The sequence below is a fragment of the Crocodylus siamensis genome, chromosome 13 (assembly GCF_052110815.1).
Source record: "Crocodylus siamensis isolate JL-2025a chromosome 13, ASM5211081v1, whole genome shotgun sequence".
NCBI classification, from domain to species: domain Eukaryota; kingdom Metazoa; phylum Chordata; order Crocodylia; family Crocodylidae; genus Crocodylus; species Crocodylus siamensis.
Window position 1 is genome coordinate 37965756 of NC_143407.1, and position 15642 is coordinate 37981397.

Below are 15642 nucleotides of genomic sequence, written 5' to 3' on the forward strand. Positions count from 1 at the left end.
GCAGCAGAGTGCCTGGCTCCAGGCTCCGGGCGCTGCAGAGCTGCCCTCGGCCACGGCAGGGCGTGAGGGACCTGCCTGCCAGTGCCCGGGACCGGGCAGGGATGCCCCCTTGCATGAGGGAGGGCACAGCCGCCTGCCCCGTGGGGCAGTAGCCCCTTCCCAGGATGGGGCAGAGGCTCCAGCCCCCAGAGCCAGAGCGCCACAGGGACTGGGGCTGGGCCGTGGCGCCAAGCTGGGCGCAGGGAGGGCAGGGCAGCAGCCCGGGGCAGCCGTACTCACGCGTCCACATCGGGGAAGAGCTGCAGCTTGCTGGGGAAGATCTCAGACAGCAGCACCCTGACGAAGGGCAGCCCCAGGGCCTGGAGACGCGACTCCAAGTGCTGCAGAGCAGGGCACAGGCACAGTCAGGGGAGCTGAAGGGTGGGGTGGGGGCACAGATGAGCTGCCTTGGGACCGTGTGCAATGGAGGCAACAGCGAGAGCCCCCACAGCAGGGCTGTGCCACGCTAGACCCACCCGGGCCGGCACCAGGCCGGCCCCACTCCCTCCCTGTGCCCATCTCCATAGGTCAGCGGGCACTGGCCCCTGCCAAGGCCGTCAAGTGCCCCCTGCTTCAGGGGGGGAGGTCACGGCAACCTGGTCTCTAGGCTGTTTCAGGGCCCCCCAAAACACAGGCCAGTCCCATCCCCCACCGCAGTGGGCAAAGCTGGCATTGCAGCCGCGCTCAGTGCACCCCCCCTCGCCATGCAGCTCCGTCCCCCCCCACCCGCTGCGCCTAATGAAGTAATTACTGCTCAATGACAACAATCTGTTCTCGTTAGCAGCAGCCTTCTCAGAGGCACAGGCGGCCGGAGGGATGGTCAGGGGCAGCGTCTGCCCAGGGAGATCCCACTCCTCCACCCTCGGAGCTGCGGCCGGGGCCCTGCGATGCCCGGTCCCGACCCCGCAGCCCCATCCCGCTGGGGCCGCACCCCGGAGGCAGGACGCAGAGCGCAGCCAAGCCGGCACGTTGCTGCGTGGGCGCAGCAGGGCAGGCCGAACGGGAACGGTCCCACCACCCAGCGCCCTGCGGGCCTGGCCCGTGGCCCCCGCCCACAGCTCTGCCCATGCCACCTGCACGGTAAGCATCCTCTGACCATCCTCCCCGCCCCCCAGGCCAGCACAGGCACCATCGTGCTGTGACCCCACAGCCTGCCACGGACTTGCTGTGCCCCGCTCCGCCGCTAACCTCCCCACCAGGCTATGCCAAGCCTCCTCCCCGGTTTTCTCCTCCCCTAGGAGCAGGCTGTGCATGGTGCCAGGCGCTGCCAAGCTGGGGGCGGTTCTGGGACTTGGACAAATGTTGTCCGGGGCTGAAGCAACGCCCCCCTGCACACCCACGTCTTGGCCCGGGTGCGCTGTGGGGGGGCAGAGCCGCGGGCAGGCTCCAGCACTGCAGCGGGGAAGTGGGGGCTCAGTCAGGACCAGGCCCCTCCAAGATGCAGCATCAAAGAGCCCCGTGGAGCTGCCCCTGTCAGCTCCCTGCCACGGGGGGCACAGCGGGTGAGGACCCCCATGTACCGGGGCTGCCACAGCCTTTGTCCCTGGCCCAAGCTGAGACATGCTGCTGCAGAGCCCCAGCGCCAGGGTCGAGGCAGGCGGCACAGGACCGACCACGCTCGTCTCATTATAACAAAAATAGAGAATTAATTGCAGGCGGCTGCCACGGGTCTGTGGGGCCAGCCGGCTCTCCCCAGCGAGGGGCACGTTTAACGAGGCTCCGGCTCCCACTCATCTGCGCTAATTGCCCTGCCATCGTGGCTCAGGGCTGTGCAGAGCCTGGCTGATAGCTGGGCAGGTCCTTGTTAGCGGCAGCTAAGGCTGGGGGAGCCGGCAGGGCTCATGGAGGATGCTGCGACCAGCTCTGGGGAGTTATGGGGGCATGGCAGCAGCACAGGGTGCAGGTGAATGCGGACAGCAGCCCCGAGCCTCACATCTAATCCTGGTGGGCTCCAGCCCTGATGCCAAAGTGGGGTGGACACCAGACTGACCTCAGAGACTGACAGGACACTGCCAAATCCGGGGGCCCAGCCCGGAGTGGGGCAAGCAGAGCGCAGCAGAGGGGGCAGCCATGGCGGGGCTGGTACCTGCAGGACGTGGGTGGAGCCCTGGCGCCCGAGCGTGCCCAGGATCAGCCCCCAGCTGCGGGCACGGGCGGCGGTGCAGATGGCCTCCTGGCGGGCGCGCTGCATGCGCTCATGGGCGTAGTGCTCCCGGGAGAAGACCTTGCTGTAGGGGTCGTACCTGCAGGGGAGACAGCGGTGGCTCAGGGGGGCTGAGCAGCAGGGCCAGACGTGCTCAGGGCTTGGCCCAGGCCACCGCACCTCCCTTGCTCTGCATGGCGGCTGGCGCCCGGGCTGAAGGAGGGCAGCAGCCAGCCCCGACTGCCCTGGCTCGGAGGGTGCCCGGCTGCGGGCTGTGCATGGGGACCCCCCGTCCGGAGAGGACCTCGGCTACTTCCCTGGGCAGCGCCAGGCCGTCCCGCCGCGGAAGCTGCTCGTCTGCGGATTCGCGGCTCCCCGTGTGCAGCCGGCGACGCCAGCCCCACCAAGCCCACGAGGCCCTGAGCCCCAGCGGTGCCGCCGGGCAGCCCAGGAAGCGCTCCGCGTCGTCCCGCCTCCCGTGCCCTCGTGCCTCGCTCTGTCAGGCAGCTTGTGCACTGCAGCTTGTCCCTGCCTGGTCAAGGGCACCTTGCACCCCCTCCCCTTCAGTAGCCTCATTAGCACTAACTGGGGATGGGAGAGGGCCTTTCCCCAGTGCTCCCCACAGAGGAGCTGCCTGGCTTGTTACCCCGGGGCGGGGGGAGAAGGTGGGGCAGCAGCGCTGGCGAGGGCTGCGGGAGCGGGACGCGGGCAGCAGTGCCCCGGGCTCCGCCGGCAGCCGGCACCAGCGCAGGGCAGTGCAGCACGTGGGGCTGGTGCTCTTCCCGCCAAGCCAGGGTGCCGGCTGGCCCCAGGCTCCCCCGCTCCCTTCCCCTCCCCCCCATTACGGAGGGATCTGTGATTTGTTGCTTTGTTTGACGAGGAGAATTTTAATCAAATCCCACTCGGGCTCCGCAGCTTCCCCAGCGCCATAAACCTGACGTGCGGCTCCCGCCGGTAACAAACGACCTACTAAGAAATTCAGATTTCTCCGAACGGGCCCTGCCTCTCGCTCCTGATATTTCATCTGCTTTCAGCAGCCTCATCATCGCGTTTTATGGCCTCTGCCTGCAGCAGCCGGGAGTTTAATGGCTGCACCTCAAAGAGCTTTCACAGGTACTTGTCAAAATGTTTATATTCAGCCCGAGTAAATGGCTGGTGTTCATCTCCTCCAGCGCCTCCCCTCTGCCCCTCTCCAGGGCCTGCCCTCGCTCCGCGCTGAGAGCCCTCGAGAGCCGGCCTCGGAGCGGCAGGCGGGGAGCCCGGGGTCAGAGGCTCCCTGTGCGCTGCAGCCCAGGAGCCGCGGAGGCTCGGGGAGCGACCTGGCCAAGGCTGCATGGGGAAGCTCGTGTCCCACGTAGCCTGGGCAGGGCTGGGGCAGGTGCCAGGCACAGCCCGGATCCAGAGAGGCCTCCAGATGGGCTGTCAACCGTGAGGTCTGCAACCCCCACAGCCGGCCTCAGCAACTCCCCGGACCTCACCACGAGGCCCCTTCCCTCCCCGCCACCCCCGTACCTGTAGGCGGGGATCCCGGGGTTGGCGATCATGATGGACTCCAGGTGGAAGCGCCCGTCCCCCAGGTACCTGCAACAGGGAGAGAAGGAGCTCAGCGAGGAGCAGCACCTGCACGGCAAGACCCCGGCGCCGGGGGGTGCCCCCTCTGACCTACACCACCTGCTGCCCGCCGGATGAGCGCGGGAGAGGGGCCCGTTCATCGTCCACATGGCACGGCTCTGCCAGGCAGGCGCGTGGCCCCTTGGAGAGGCTCAATCGCGACGGCTGGTTATAGACATTTCTGCTTCCATTTCTAATCGGATTTCAAGTCAGCAATTACATTTCAAAGCCTTTCATTCAGCTGCCCTAATGGAGTGAGGGCTCGGAAAATGAATTCAGACGTAAAACTTGACTAGATTTTTGCCTTTAATTGGAGAATGACATTTCGGGAGATCAAAGCTAATTTGTCTGCAAAAAAGTTGGCCCCGGAGCCGGGGCCAAATAACAAAATAACAACTCGGGAAGGTGCGCGCGGGGTTGAGCAGGTACAGCGGCCACCCGCAGCTGCCAGGACTCGCCTGCCCGGCCCCACGGCCCCTGGCCACAGCGTCTCTCCAGAGCACAGACAGGCAAGCCGAGGACGGGGAACGCTTGCTTCAAGCGCGTGCGGACAGCAGCACGAATACCCCAGCCCCACGTGCAGGAGGGCGAGAACCGCAAAGGCAACAGGCTGAAGCCAACGGAAGGAAAGTCTGCCAGCGCAACACTCCCTGAGGCTGGGGATCTCCCGGGGCCAGGGCCGGTGTGCTGCGGGTCTGCCCACGTCAGCTCCGGGCTTCCTGTTGCACGAGCAGCAGGAACGTGCCTCGCTAGGAAAGCAAAGCTGACTGTGGCCCTGGCTCGTCCCCCTGCCCTGTGCCAGGCAGGTGAGGGGCCCATGCAGCTTCCCAAGACGCGCCCGGGGCTGGCCCTTGTTAAAGGAGACAATGCTGAAGGCCTGGGGCTGAGCGCTGGCAGCACTGTCCACGCGGTCACCAACCTGCCGGGACGGTGGCGGTTCCGGGAGGTCACGGGACTCCAGGAGCTGGGGCTGCAGCAGGAGCCCAACCCCTGCTGTGCTCCAAGGCAGCAACAGGCACCTGGGGAACCTTAGCCAGGAGCCCTGGGGGACAGGACTGGCCCCAGGGGCTGGAGCAAGGCGCACCCGTCTCGCCCCTAGGGTCACCAATGCTGCGGCTCCAGCCCTGCTCTGGGACACTGACCCTGACCCAGGGCCACCTGCCACACGCAGACCTACTGCAGCTGGGACCCCTCCCCAAAGGCCTCGTGAACCAGTCACCTCTTCCGCAGCCCCCCAGCTCTGCCCTGCCACTGGGGCGCCCGGAGGGTCAGGCGCCTCCCTGGAGCCGGGCGGGGGTGGTGGCAGATCCCCGGGGTGGGGCCGCTTTATTTATTTATTCTGCAGCGCACTGTATTCACAGTACATTAAGCATTTCCATTACCTAAAATAATTAGGTGATAGGAAGCGAAGTGCTCCCTCTAATTTGCTGTCCTTAAATAAAATTAATGTTTCTGTGATGTTGGGCCCTGGCCATCCGTCTTCTCCAATTATCTGCCCACCCTTCCATCTATTATCTGTTCTGATATACGACTCAATTATTTCTTTTGCATGGCAAACACCAGCCGCTCCGAGCCGTGCCCCAGCCCCCTGGCTCCGTCGGCACCGCCCATGGCCCCCCCGAGCACGGGTGCGGCAGCCCCTGCCCCACAGCAGCACTCGGTGCAGCGTAACAGGGAGGAAGGAGCCTCTGCCCCAGCACTGGCCACGAAGAGGCCTGGGCTGCACTTGGGTTGGCGAACGGCTGAGCCCGTGGCGCTCCTGCACCCCCGTCTGACTAGCAGCAGAGCTCCAGGCAGGGGCTGGGCACGAGGCCGAGTTGTGGGAAGGCCGGGAGAAGCCAAGCAGACCAGGGACACATTCTCCAAGTGTGGGTGGGCATGTGCCCCCGGGTACTCACACAACAGCATCCGTGTCCTGTGCCAGCCGAGGGGACGTGCAGCCCAGGATCTCACCTGGGGACAGCGGCTTGCACTGCGGGACGCAGACCTCGTAGTCCGGGCGCAGCTCCTGCGAGGCAGCCTGCGGGGAGACACAGCTGGGCTGAGACCAGATGGGGGAGCGGGGGATGCAGGGAGACTGCATGGCAGGGAGGGGAAGGGGCTTGAAGCCCTGGTCGGGGCAGGCAGACTGATGCCCATGCCTGCAGACAAGCTCTCCTGTGTGTGGGGAAGGAGTGTTGTGCCCCAAGGCCCTGCGATGTGGTGCCTGTCAGGCCCAAGCCTGGGAGAGAGAACAGCAGCCTCCCGGGGCCAGGCTGCAAGGGCTGGGGGCTCTCCCCTGGCTGCGGCTGCACGCGAGCTCTCCTGCCAGCCGGCGCGGGACACCTGGTGTGAGGGAGCGCGCGCGAGCACGATGCCGCAGCCGGCTCAGCCGACGCATCAATTAAAATACAAGAGCAAACGTTTAACGCTTCAATAACCCCGTGTTTAGACAGACATGGCTCAAGAGGCTCATTCATCTCTTCCGTCCTGCCAGGCGGCCATTCACAAGCAGCGTCTAATCCACAGGCAGCCCTGCCCGCGCCTGCCGGAGCCCTCCCCGGCCACTTCCAGCAGCACATCAAAATGCCAAGTGCTCGACTGCCTGCCCTGACATTTACCGCGCCAGCTCCCCCGGGAGCTGGGGGAGGGCAGCCACCGCGAAACACCGATCCCACTTGTTATGAAGTGCTTGAGCAGCACCGTGGCAGTGACGTGCCAGGGCGGAGGGGAGATGCCTCGTATGCCCGCGGGGTGCGCCCCGCAACTGCCCTGCCACGCACAGGCATGTGCCCCCAGCCACCCCAAGCCCCTGCAATACAGAGGGACAGGTGGCCCACAGGGACAGGGGTGGTCCCCTCCTAACAGAGCCGTGACCCTGGAGCACCCAGTCCCCCATGCATTTCCTCATGAAAAACAAGTGCGCATGTGTGTGAATGTGCACATGCGTGCACGCGCGCGCGCACACAGCCACAGGCCTGCCCCAGCCGCTGAGACGCAAACAGAGCCAAGGCAGCTGCATCCCCTGTGACTGGTGGCCCCCGGCTCTGGCCCAGAGCAGGCCCCAGGCACTCCAGGAGGCAGGCCAAGCATGTGAACCATCTCCCAGAGGCCGCTGTGCCCAGGGGATGAGGGCCAGGGTCCCTGAGGCCGCATGGCCACATGCCCATGCTCCAGACCCCCATGGGGACCGGCGCCAGCTGCGAAGCAGGAGCGCGGGCCCTAGTAGACCTGCCTGAGGCCCACCAGCGCAGGTGCTTGGCGCCAGCAGCAAGGCAGGGCCCTGGCTGGGAAGCAGGTGAAGGAGGCGCTGGGGGCTGCCCCTCTGCACCGGCAGGTGTTGGGGTGCGAGGGGCAGCTGCTGGCCCCTCCCCGCCCCCACCTCACCTGCAGGGCCGAGACGAACTGGATGGTGCTGACGAGGGCCAGGCGGGAGCCCGGGCGGAAGTTGAAGCGCACCGTCTCAAGGAAGTGAGATGTGTCGATCTTGATGTCCACGAACACGTACAGCATCTTGATCCCCTGCACGGCATCGATGGGAACTGGGCACAGGAGAGGTGGGTGTGAGGGGCTGGGCCGGGCACCTCTGCAAGGAGGGCTGCCCTGCACCAGCCAGCACAGGGAGCCAGCCGTGCATCCTGCCCCAGGGCACAGCCAGCTCTGCTTCCTGCCTCCTGATTACTTATTCATGCAGGAGCAGGCCAGGCCGGCAGCGCAGCTGCCCTGGTCGCCGCTGCAGCCGCATGGGGCTGGCCAAGGCAGGAGACGGCCGCACAGGTCCCAGCCCAGCTCCCTGCTGCCCACCCAGGCCTCCCCAGAGCCAAGTCAGCCGGGGGCCACAGGCAGGGCTAGGGGCAGCGCCCGGTCATTTCTCTGCAGCTGGCGGTGGCCCAGGGAATCGATGAACACCAATCTAATTACCCCCGATGCTAAGGAGCCCGTGTCACCACGATTAAGTGAATAATTAAAGTACACGGAGTCAACATCGATCCGCAGCCTCTGCGCTCGCTTCCCATCGCAGGCCGCTCACCTGATCCCAATTAAATGTAAATTACTCGCTCCTGGCACAGGGCAGAAGTGAGTCCTGCCCATGCAGGTGTCCCCATGGAGGTCCCCGCAGCCAGGGGCACCTGGGGCACAACTAGGAGGGAGCAGCGGTGCTGCCACAGAGCACCCCATCCCTCACTGTAGGGCCTGCCCAGGACAGCGCCCGGGCACCAGCTACAGGGACAGCTGGAGAGGAGGAGGTGGCAGCCCGGGGGTGACTGGCTGGGGCCTAGAGGGGTGAAGGGAGCCTCTGGCCATGCCTGATGCTCTGCACGTCCAGGCCCACAGCCCGAGAGCCCTGGGAAGCCGGCGCCTGGCAGCTGGTGCAGCCAACGGGCTGTGCAGGGTGACACTGGCCTGCCGCGTGGGACGGGGCCAGGCCCTGCAAGCTCTGCGCCTGCTCCGGGAGACCCGGCACAGGTCATCAGGCCAGGGCTGCTGCCCAGGCATGGCAGAGACGTTCTAGCGAGGGGCCGCTGATGCAGGGGCCACTGCGGGGCCTTGGGTCCCAGTGCTGACCCCTGAAGCCCTGCTTTGGCAGGTCACAAATCGACAGCGGGGTTCACAGCCCAGGTTTACTGAGGCCCTGTCTCCCTCTCCCCTCGGCTCCTGTAAGGAGGCGATGGCATTGCTAGCTTGGGCGTTATCACCCACGGTGCTCGTGCCGCAGACCCCGCACAGAGCTGTGAACTTCACACAGGTGTGATGGGGTCAGAGTCATTTCAGTGGCTGGGGCCTCCAGCCAGGGACAGCCCCCGGGACCAGCCGACCTGCTGATGCCAGCCCAGGCTGCTGGGTGGGACGGGGAGGCAGCAAGTCCGCCTGCTGCAGTGCAGGCTAGGGCGCTCAGCAGCTCCCGGCAGGACGTGCCGTGCCGTGCCCCCCGGGGCCCCGCCAGGTACAACTGGCCCAGGACACGCCAGAGGGCCGTGGGCCCGGGGCAACGGACAGCGGCGCTGGCCTGGGGAGGGCACCGCTGGTAGCACCCCATGGGGGCAGAGGGGTTCCCCATGAGCAGAAAGGCCCCCCCCGGTCCAGCCAGGCACGGGGTAGCAACTGCTCGGATCCACCTTAAAACTCAGAGTGTCTTATTGTTATTTTTGGGCTGATTCCATCCTGTGTGGACTTCAAAGTTAGCAGCATCTGGGACAGCAGTGCAGTTTCCATGGCAACCGAATCCAGAGTACCGTTCCGCCTAGGGAGCGCGGAGCCTCCTCCTCGCCCTCCCTTCCAACAAGCCGTTGCGCCGGCGAGCAGCCAGCGCCCCAGCCGCGCCCGGGCCCCACAGGCAGCGAGCACCAGCGCCCCGGGAGCCCTGCCGCACTCCCCGCCTCCTGGGGCAGCAGCTCGCAGACAGGGCAGCGCAGCCCGCCCCGCCCCGGGGAGAGTCGCAGGGGCTGAGCCTAAGGGCCCAGGCGGCGCAGCGGGGCACGGGTGGGTGGATGGGGGCTGAGCAGCGGCGACACCTCCCGAGCTGGTGCTGGGGACGCAGTCTGCGCGGGCCCCGGGGCTGGCACGTCCCCCAGCAGCGCAGAGCGCAGAGGCCTCGGCAGCCTCGGGCAGCTGCACGGAGCGTGCGGCCCGCTCGCAGGACAGCACCCGCCCCCGTGCCGAGCGGAGGTCCCGCCCCGCAGCTCGTGGGGAAGGGGCCGCACCTGAGCCCGCCCGCAGGGGTGCCTCCCACGCCCGCCTCTCGAGCTCCCCGAGGGCAGGGGACGCCGCAGCCGCCAAGCAGCTCGGCCGGCAACGGTGACTGGGGCCTGGATACCGCCTCTCCTGCAGCAGCCGGCACTGCCCCGTGCCTTGACCCCGACCCCAAGCCCCACATGGCAGGAGCCCCTGAACAGGCCGTCCAGCTCCTGGCCGGAGCCGTACGTACTCAGGCAGCTGTGTCCGTAGTGCACCAGGAAGTCTGCGCCGAGCGCTCTGGCAGTGTAGTCGTCCACGCAGCACGCGCCATAGGTCACGTCGCCCATCACCATGGCCTCGGCCCCTGTGAACCTGCGGGGAGGCAGAAGCCGTGAGCCAAGAGGCAGGGCTGAGGGGCAGCGAGGTCTTGCTACGGGGAGTCAAACCCCGGCCAAGCAGGGCCCGGTTCCCAATCCTGCCCCAGGTCAAGGCTGGGTCCCCGGTGCCATCGCCCAGCCCGAGCCCCTCTGTACGTGAGCCGATTTCCTTCCTCTGCACGCTGGCACTGCCCCCATGCCCCGGAAACCACCCTGGGCCCCTGCCCCCGGGGCTGTGGGGGAATCGGCTGCCACAACCCTCGGCGCCATGCCCGGGGCGCTGCAGGAGCAGTAGGGCGGCAGCTGGGCAGCAGGCAGTGGGGAGAAGAGGGGGAGCCACCGCTCAGGGGCTCACAGCACCCACCCCAGGCAGCAGCAGTGGGAGGGGCTCGGCGCTCGGGCCCAGCCAGGTACACGCTGGGCACACGAGGAGACGCAGACTGGAGCGGGTCCTGGAGGCTGAGCCAGCCCCTGCACTGCCCGACACCCAGATCTGGGCACAGGGGAGGCGGCCGCAGCAGGACCGAGCTGCCTGGGGCTGTCCCTATCCCCCCACAGCACAACCCACCCACCAGGCACAGCACGCCTCTCGTCCTGGCGCAGGCTCCAAGCAGAGAGGGCAACTCCAGGCACGCTGGGCCGCGGCTGCAGCCCCCTTCCCCCAGCTCTGGAGAGGACTAGCTCGGGCTGCTCCCTGAGACGTGACCGGATCGAGCTGCAGAGGTAATCTGCCTCTTCACCCGGGCAAAGCTGTTTGCAGTTCAGGGGATTAGCCGCTCCTCCACCAGCGCTGCCAGTGGGGGGGCACCAGCCCCTGCCTCCGCAAGTCAAGGGCCCCCTTCGCCCCTGCTGGCACCCAGGGCTGACGGCGCGCATGCTCGATGTCACGGCTGGGCCTAAGCCCCAGCCTGCGCAGCGCGCTCGTGCCCTGCGTGCCAGCCTGGCCACGAGGAGCAGCTGCTGCCTAGGTGGCATTGGGAGATAAGTGCCAGGGAACAAGCGCTGGCGCCTGCCGTGCCAGCCCCCTCCGCAAGCGCGGCTTCCTCTCGCGCTCCGGCCCCTGGCACCGAGCAGGGTGGCCGGGAGCCAGCCGCGGGCCTGCAGCTGAGTCACGCAGCACGTCGCCAGCTCTCGCAACCCGCTGCCGGGGACCAGCCGGCCCCGCTCCACGGTCCCACGTGCCGGAGCGTGGCCAGGCCCTGCCAGGGCGCAGGGCCACGGGGCTGGCCCAGCGCAGCCGGGGCGGGGCGGCCGGGCGCGGGCCAGGGCTGCTGGCAGCCGGGCAGTGGGGAGATAAGGCAGAGGCTCTTGTGTGATTTAAAGGCGCCACCTTTGTAGGTGTTTTATTGCACCATTCTGGGGGATTATTAGCTTGGCCGCGTTCCCGGGGAGCTGCTGTGGTATTTTAATTATGAAAGCAGGTATTGTAATGACAAAGCCCCGCGCCTGGAGGGGCTGGTTAAACCATATGCTAATGCCTTATTTACATCAGGGCTTCACGGAGCGCTCCCCGGAGCATGCTCCCTCCATTGTCTGGCCCGTATCTCACCATGCCACCGTGCGCCACCGCGGCCTCCCCCGCCACACCAGGGCTGGACACGAGATGGAGCGCCGCGGCCGGCCCAGCCCTGCCAGCACTGGCCCGGCAGCTGGGCAGTGCTGGGGAAGGAGCCCCACACCTGCCCTAGCACCCGGGCAGCCCCCGGCAAGGCAGAATGGCGGGCCCGGGATGTCTGGGCCTGGGTGCTGCTGGGGGCCCAGGGACAGTCACTGGGAACCGCGAGACCCTGACGCCCCTTCACCATGCACCGGGTGCAGCAGAGGCTCCTGGTGGGATGCCTGAGCCCTGCCCGCAAGGGCCCCTCCAGGCCTGGAGCAGGAACACGAGCAGCAGCTGGCTACGGAGCCTGGCCATGCAGACCCCCCGGGCGCAGCTCCCAGGGCCCGGGCCACGCTGCACCCAGAGCCCGGGGCAGGCACTCTTACGCACCAGGCAAGAATAGAAGTGGTGGGTAGATCTGGGCAGATGGCAGAGGGTGGAGAAACCACAGAGCGTGCTGAATATTAACAGCTCAATCGCACCCGTCAGCGCCCGGGAGGGGAGGGCGGGACGCCGGCACTCAGCCAGAGCTTCCCCGAGTGCCTCCAAAGCCTCCGCAGGGAACCCCCCGGGGGGGCTTCAGCCTGGGGAGCAGCTCCCAGCTGGGAGGGCGACGCACCTTGCCGGTCGGGCGCACCGCGTCGTCCCTCGCGCTGCCTGGGCCTCCCCCCGGCACAGCCACAGCATCCCCAGGACAGCGCCTGCGAGCAGCGCCCGGGCAGCCCCAGCTGCTGCGGGACAGGGAGATGCTGTGGGGCAGAGCTGGCACGGGGTGGGGAGCCCCAAGAAGCAGAGCCCTGACCCCAGCCCCCTCCTCTAAGGAAGGCGAGGGAATCGGCATGAATCAGGCTCCACACATCTCGGCAAAAGTGGAAAATTATTCAGCTCCTTAAGATTCAGGACGGGGAGGTCTGACTCAGAGCAGCAGCCAGCGCCGCTTAATTTTTTATAGATTAAAATGTATGCAAATTGGCCCAAACCCCAGAGAGAGTCCCTGGGGGTGAGGAACACGAAAGTGAAATAGCAACAGGAGGGGGGCAGCAAGCTGGGGGCGGCGCCCACCCCCTGCTCCCCGCAGGCGCCCGCGAGTGCTAACTGCGTGCAGGCCCTGGGCGGGCGCGGGGAGGAGGGGCCCAGCCCTGGCAGCGTCACTGGCCCCGCGTGCCGGCACCTGTGGCCCAGGGCACACGCGACGGGAGCCCAGAGCTGCACGGTCCTGCAGAGACCGGGGTGGAGCGAGACGGCTCCTCCAAGGCCAGGGCTGAGTGCCACAAAGTCTGCCACGCTGCCCCGTGCCCAGGCACTGCGCTGCTTCCTGGCCCCCGTAGCACCAAAGACAAAGGGGCAGCTGCTGTGGCCCCAGGGCCCGGTTTCGCTCACCCAGTCCAAGTCCTGGCCCCCTGGTTCCAGCAGCCAGCGGGGCCAGCGCCCGGCAGTCGGGGCACCGCACGAGGTGGGCAGCAACCGCGTGCGCAGGACACTCTTGCCCCTTCTCTCGTGCTGCTGCGGCTGCCAGAGCCTTGAGCTGTGCTCCCAGGCACACGCAAGCCGAGGGGGACGGGGGTCTGTCACTGCCACAGCCTCGCCCGGCTGCCCTGGAGGAGAGCAGGCGGCTCCGGCGGGAGTGTAGGTGTGGGGGGGACACCAGCACGGCCGTCCCCCTGCCTGCACCCCAGGCACAGGCCCCGTGGCGCAGCGGGGAGCTCATGCATATTGAAGGCGCAGCGAGGTTATTCATCTTGCGCGTCCTGCAAACCCCGGCTCTTTCTGAAAAACAGCCCGGCCTTAGCATTTTTCTCATCTCCCCCTAATTCATTATCTCCTCCCTTAAACAGATGGCTCCCAACATCCCATTTATAAAGTGCCGCGTTCAGCACAGACAGGCCGCACGCCCGAGCGGGCACGGCCCCGGCCCTGGCCCGAAGGCGGGGAGGCGCTACGCTGCCAGGGGGAAGGTGGGGGAGAAGGCTGGCCCCCTCCCCCCGTGCAGGCTGGGGGTGAGCGTGGCAGGCTCCTGCACCAGCTCCAGCACCGGCACCCCTACCACAACACAGACACGGGGCAGCACCTCCCATCACACGGCTGCCCCGCTGCAGGCTGGTGCAGGGCCCAGAGCGCCAGGCAGGTCTCCCTGCATGCGTGCTACAGTCCCGCTCTGCAATTCGGGCCTCGAGGCAGCCCAACGCTGCGGCCAGGGCAAGGAGCGGGCACCGTGTCGGGGCCGAGCACAACACTGCCAACCCCAGTGCAATGCGCTGGGGTGTAGACGTGCCCCGCGCTAGGCCAGGGATCCTGCACTGAGCCGCAGCTTCAGGGAACAGGATCCTTGTGACCTGGGCTCGGACAGACAGACAAGCCAGACCCCACTGGCCTTGCCAGCAGGGCACCGAGCCCCTGCACATCCTTGCCAGCCGCCCCAAGGTCCCCCTCCCTCGCCACTCCCCAGGAGGTGCCTCTCTCGCCCCCTCCCCTTCCCTGGCACGTTTCCCCCCAGCCCTACACGGTCTCTCCCTGCAGCCGCAGCACAGGAGCTGTCCCTGGGGGCACGGGAGCCTGGAGCTGAGCTCTAATTAGCACCGCTGCCGTGCCTCGCTGGTGACTGATGCTGATCAGGTGTGCGCAGATCCGTGTCCCCCCCGCCGCCACCCCGAGGGCTCCAGAGGGCACGGGCAGTGCTCTGCACTGGGCCCAGCATGGACCACGCCCCGGGGCTGGAAGGGGGCACCCTGGGACGTCCGAGGGGCTGTTACAGAGCAAAGGGGGCTCCGGACAGTGGTGTACAAGCCAGCAGCCTGACATGCAGGCCCCGGCCCGGCCAACCTCCTCCAGCACCTCCCCAGGGTCAGGGACGATGAGGGGTGCGGGCAGCGCTGCAAGCGAGACGTCCAAGGGAGAGCGCCTGAGAGCCGCGAGCGAGCGGGTCCCCAGCCCGGCGGCAGTACAGCAGAGCCAGGCAAGAGCGGGCACGATTGATGCCCGAGTGCAGAGGCTGCCAGCGGGTAGGCGCACGTCGGCCACAGCCTCGTGAGCGACCCAGCAGGGGCCTGAGGCCTGGAGCAGAGCCAGAGCACCCAGCGCCCCCTTCTCCCTGCCTGTCTCAGGCGCTGGGGGCCGTGGAGGAGCAGCGCAGTGGGCAGGGGAGGCGGGAGCCCGGTGGAAGTGGTGGGGGGAGCCCCAGAGCTCGAGGGCGCATCTCTATCCTGCTCCACCTGTGACCCAGCTCGGGGCAGGAGGACACAGGACCAGAGGCACTAGGGCTGTGATGCCCCCTCCAAGGGCATGTGGACCAGGTGGACGGGACGTGAGCAGTCACGGGCCCCCGGTGCAAGCTAAGGCCAGGCTCTTGCGAGGGCAGCGATGAGCTTTCCTGTTGAGGGACATGAAAACTGCATTAAAAACAGCAGCGACAGCACAGTGATGACGAAGCGGACCCCACTATAGCGTCTGCCCCTCGGCAGGCCGCACGCGGGCACCCTGAGCTGCTGCTGTGGTCCTCGCCCTTCGCCACTGACCACAGCCAGCCCCCTCCCCACACGGCGGGTCCCCTGGCTTCATCCCGACCCGCGGCAGTGGAGGGGCCTGGGCAATGCTCCCTGCGTGGTGTGGGCTGAGCGCAGCCCCAGCCAGCCCAAGCAGAGAACAATGCATTTAATTAGCGGGGGAGCCAGTCACCAAGCCACATTAACGGGCTCCCAACTTCATTAGCACAGGAAGGCTGCGCATAATTAAAATAATGAGTTTGCAATTTTACTGCAAACGGCTTTGGAAAGGCGCTGCTGCAGCTGGGCAATTACAGCCCTCGCACAGCGCACGGCCCAGCAGCTGCAAGTGGGTCACACTTGGAGAGGGGCTGCTGGGGGCCAGGCTGGCACTGCTCCCTTGCCAACACCTGGCCCAGCCGGGCTAAGCTCTGTACAGGGCCCATCCGGAGACCTGGCCCACCCTCCGCTCACACCCAGATGACCCTCCGCACTGGCCCGGCAGGTCCTGCCTCCCCTCGGCTGCAGCTCTGGGCCGGATCGACAGCCCCAAGCGCTGCCCACAGGGCAGGAGGGACCGTGGAGGCTCCCAGGGATGGGCCATGGAAGGAGGCACCGGCAGGCACGGCCCCCACCCCCGCCCCGCACTGCGCCAGTACTGCCCCGCGGGCACGAGGCATCTCCAGCCAAGTGAGAACTTCATTCCCTACTAACGACGCCGCTGTGCGGCTAATGACG

The 15642-nt window shown here is 67.2% G+C and overlaps 1 protein-coding gene across 6 annotated transcripts in view; it reads right to left on the reverse strand.

Moving 5' to 3' along the window:
* The window catches only part of DPH1 (diphthamide biosynthesis 1), a 28398-nt gene that overhangs the window by 3160 nt on the left and 9596 nt on the right, over positions 1–15642 (reverse strand). For 4 of the 6 annotated variants that reach the window (XM_090026427.1, XM_090026426.1, XM_090026429.1 and 1 more), the window contains 6 exons: positions 9699–9820; positions 7160–7314; positions 5692–5813; positions 3695–3763; positions 2030–2282; positions 280–380 (listed from right to left, as the gene is read on the reverse strand). In XM_090026427.1, coding sequence (XP_089882553.1) covers positions 280–380; positions 2030–2282; positions 3695–3763; positions 5692–5813; positions 7160–7314; positions 9699–9820 — 822 coding nt within the window. The remainder of the gene's footprint in view (positions 1–279; positions 381–2029; positions 2283–3694; positions 3764–5691; positions 5814–7159; positions 7315–9698; positions 9821–15642) is intronic. The other 2 variants (XM_090026428.1, XM_090026430.1) reach the window with 1 other exon arrangement.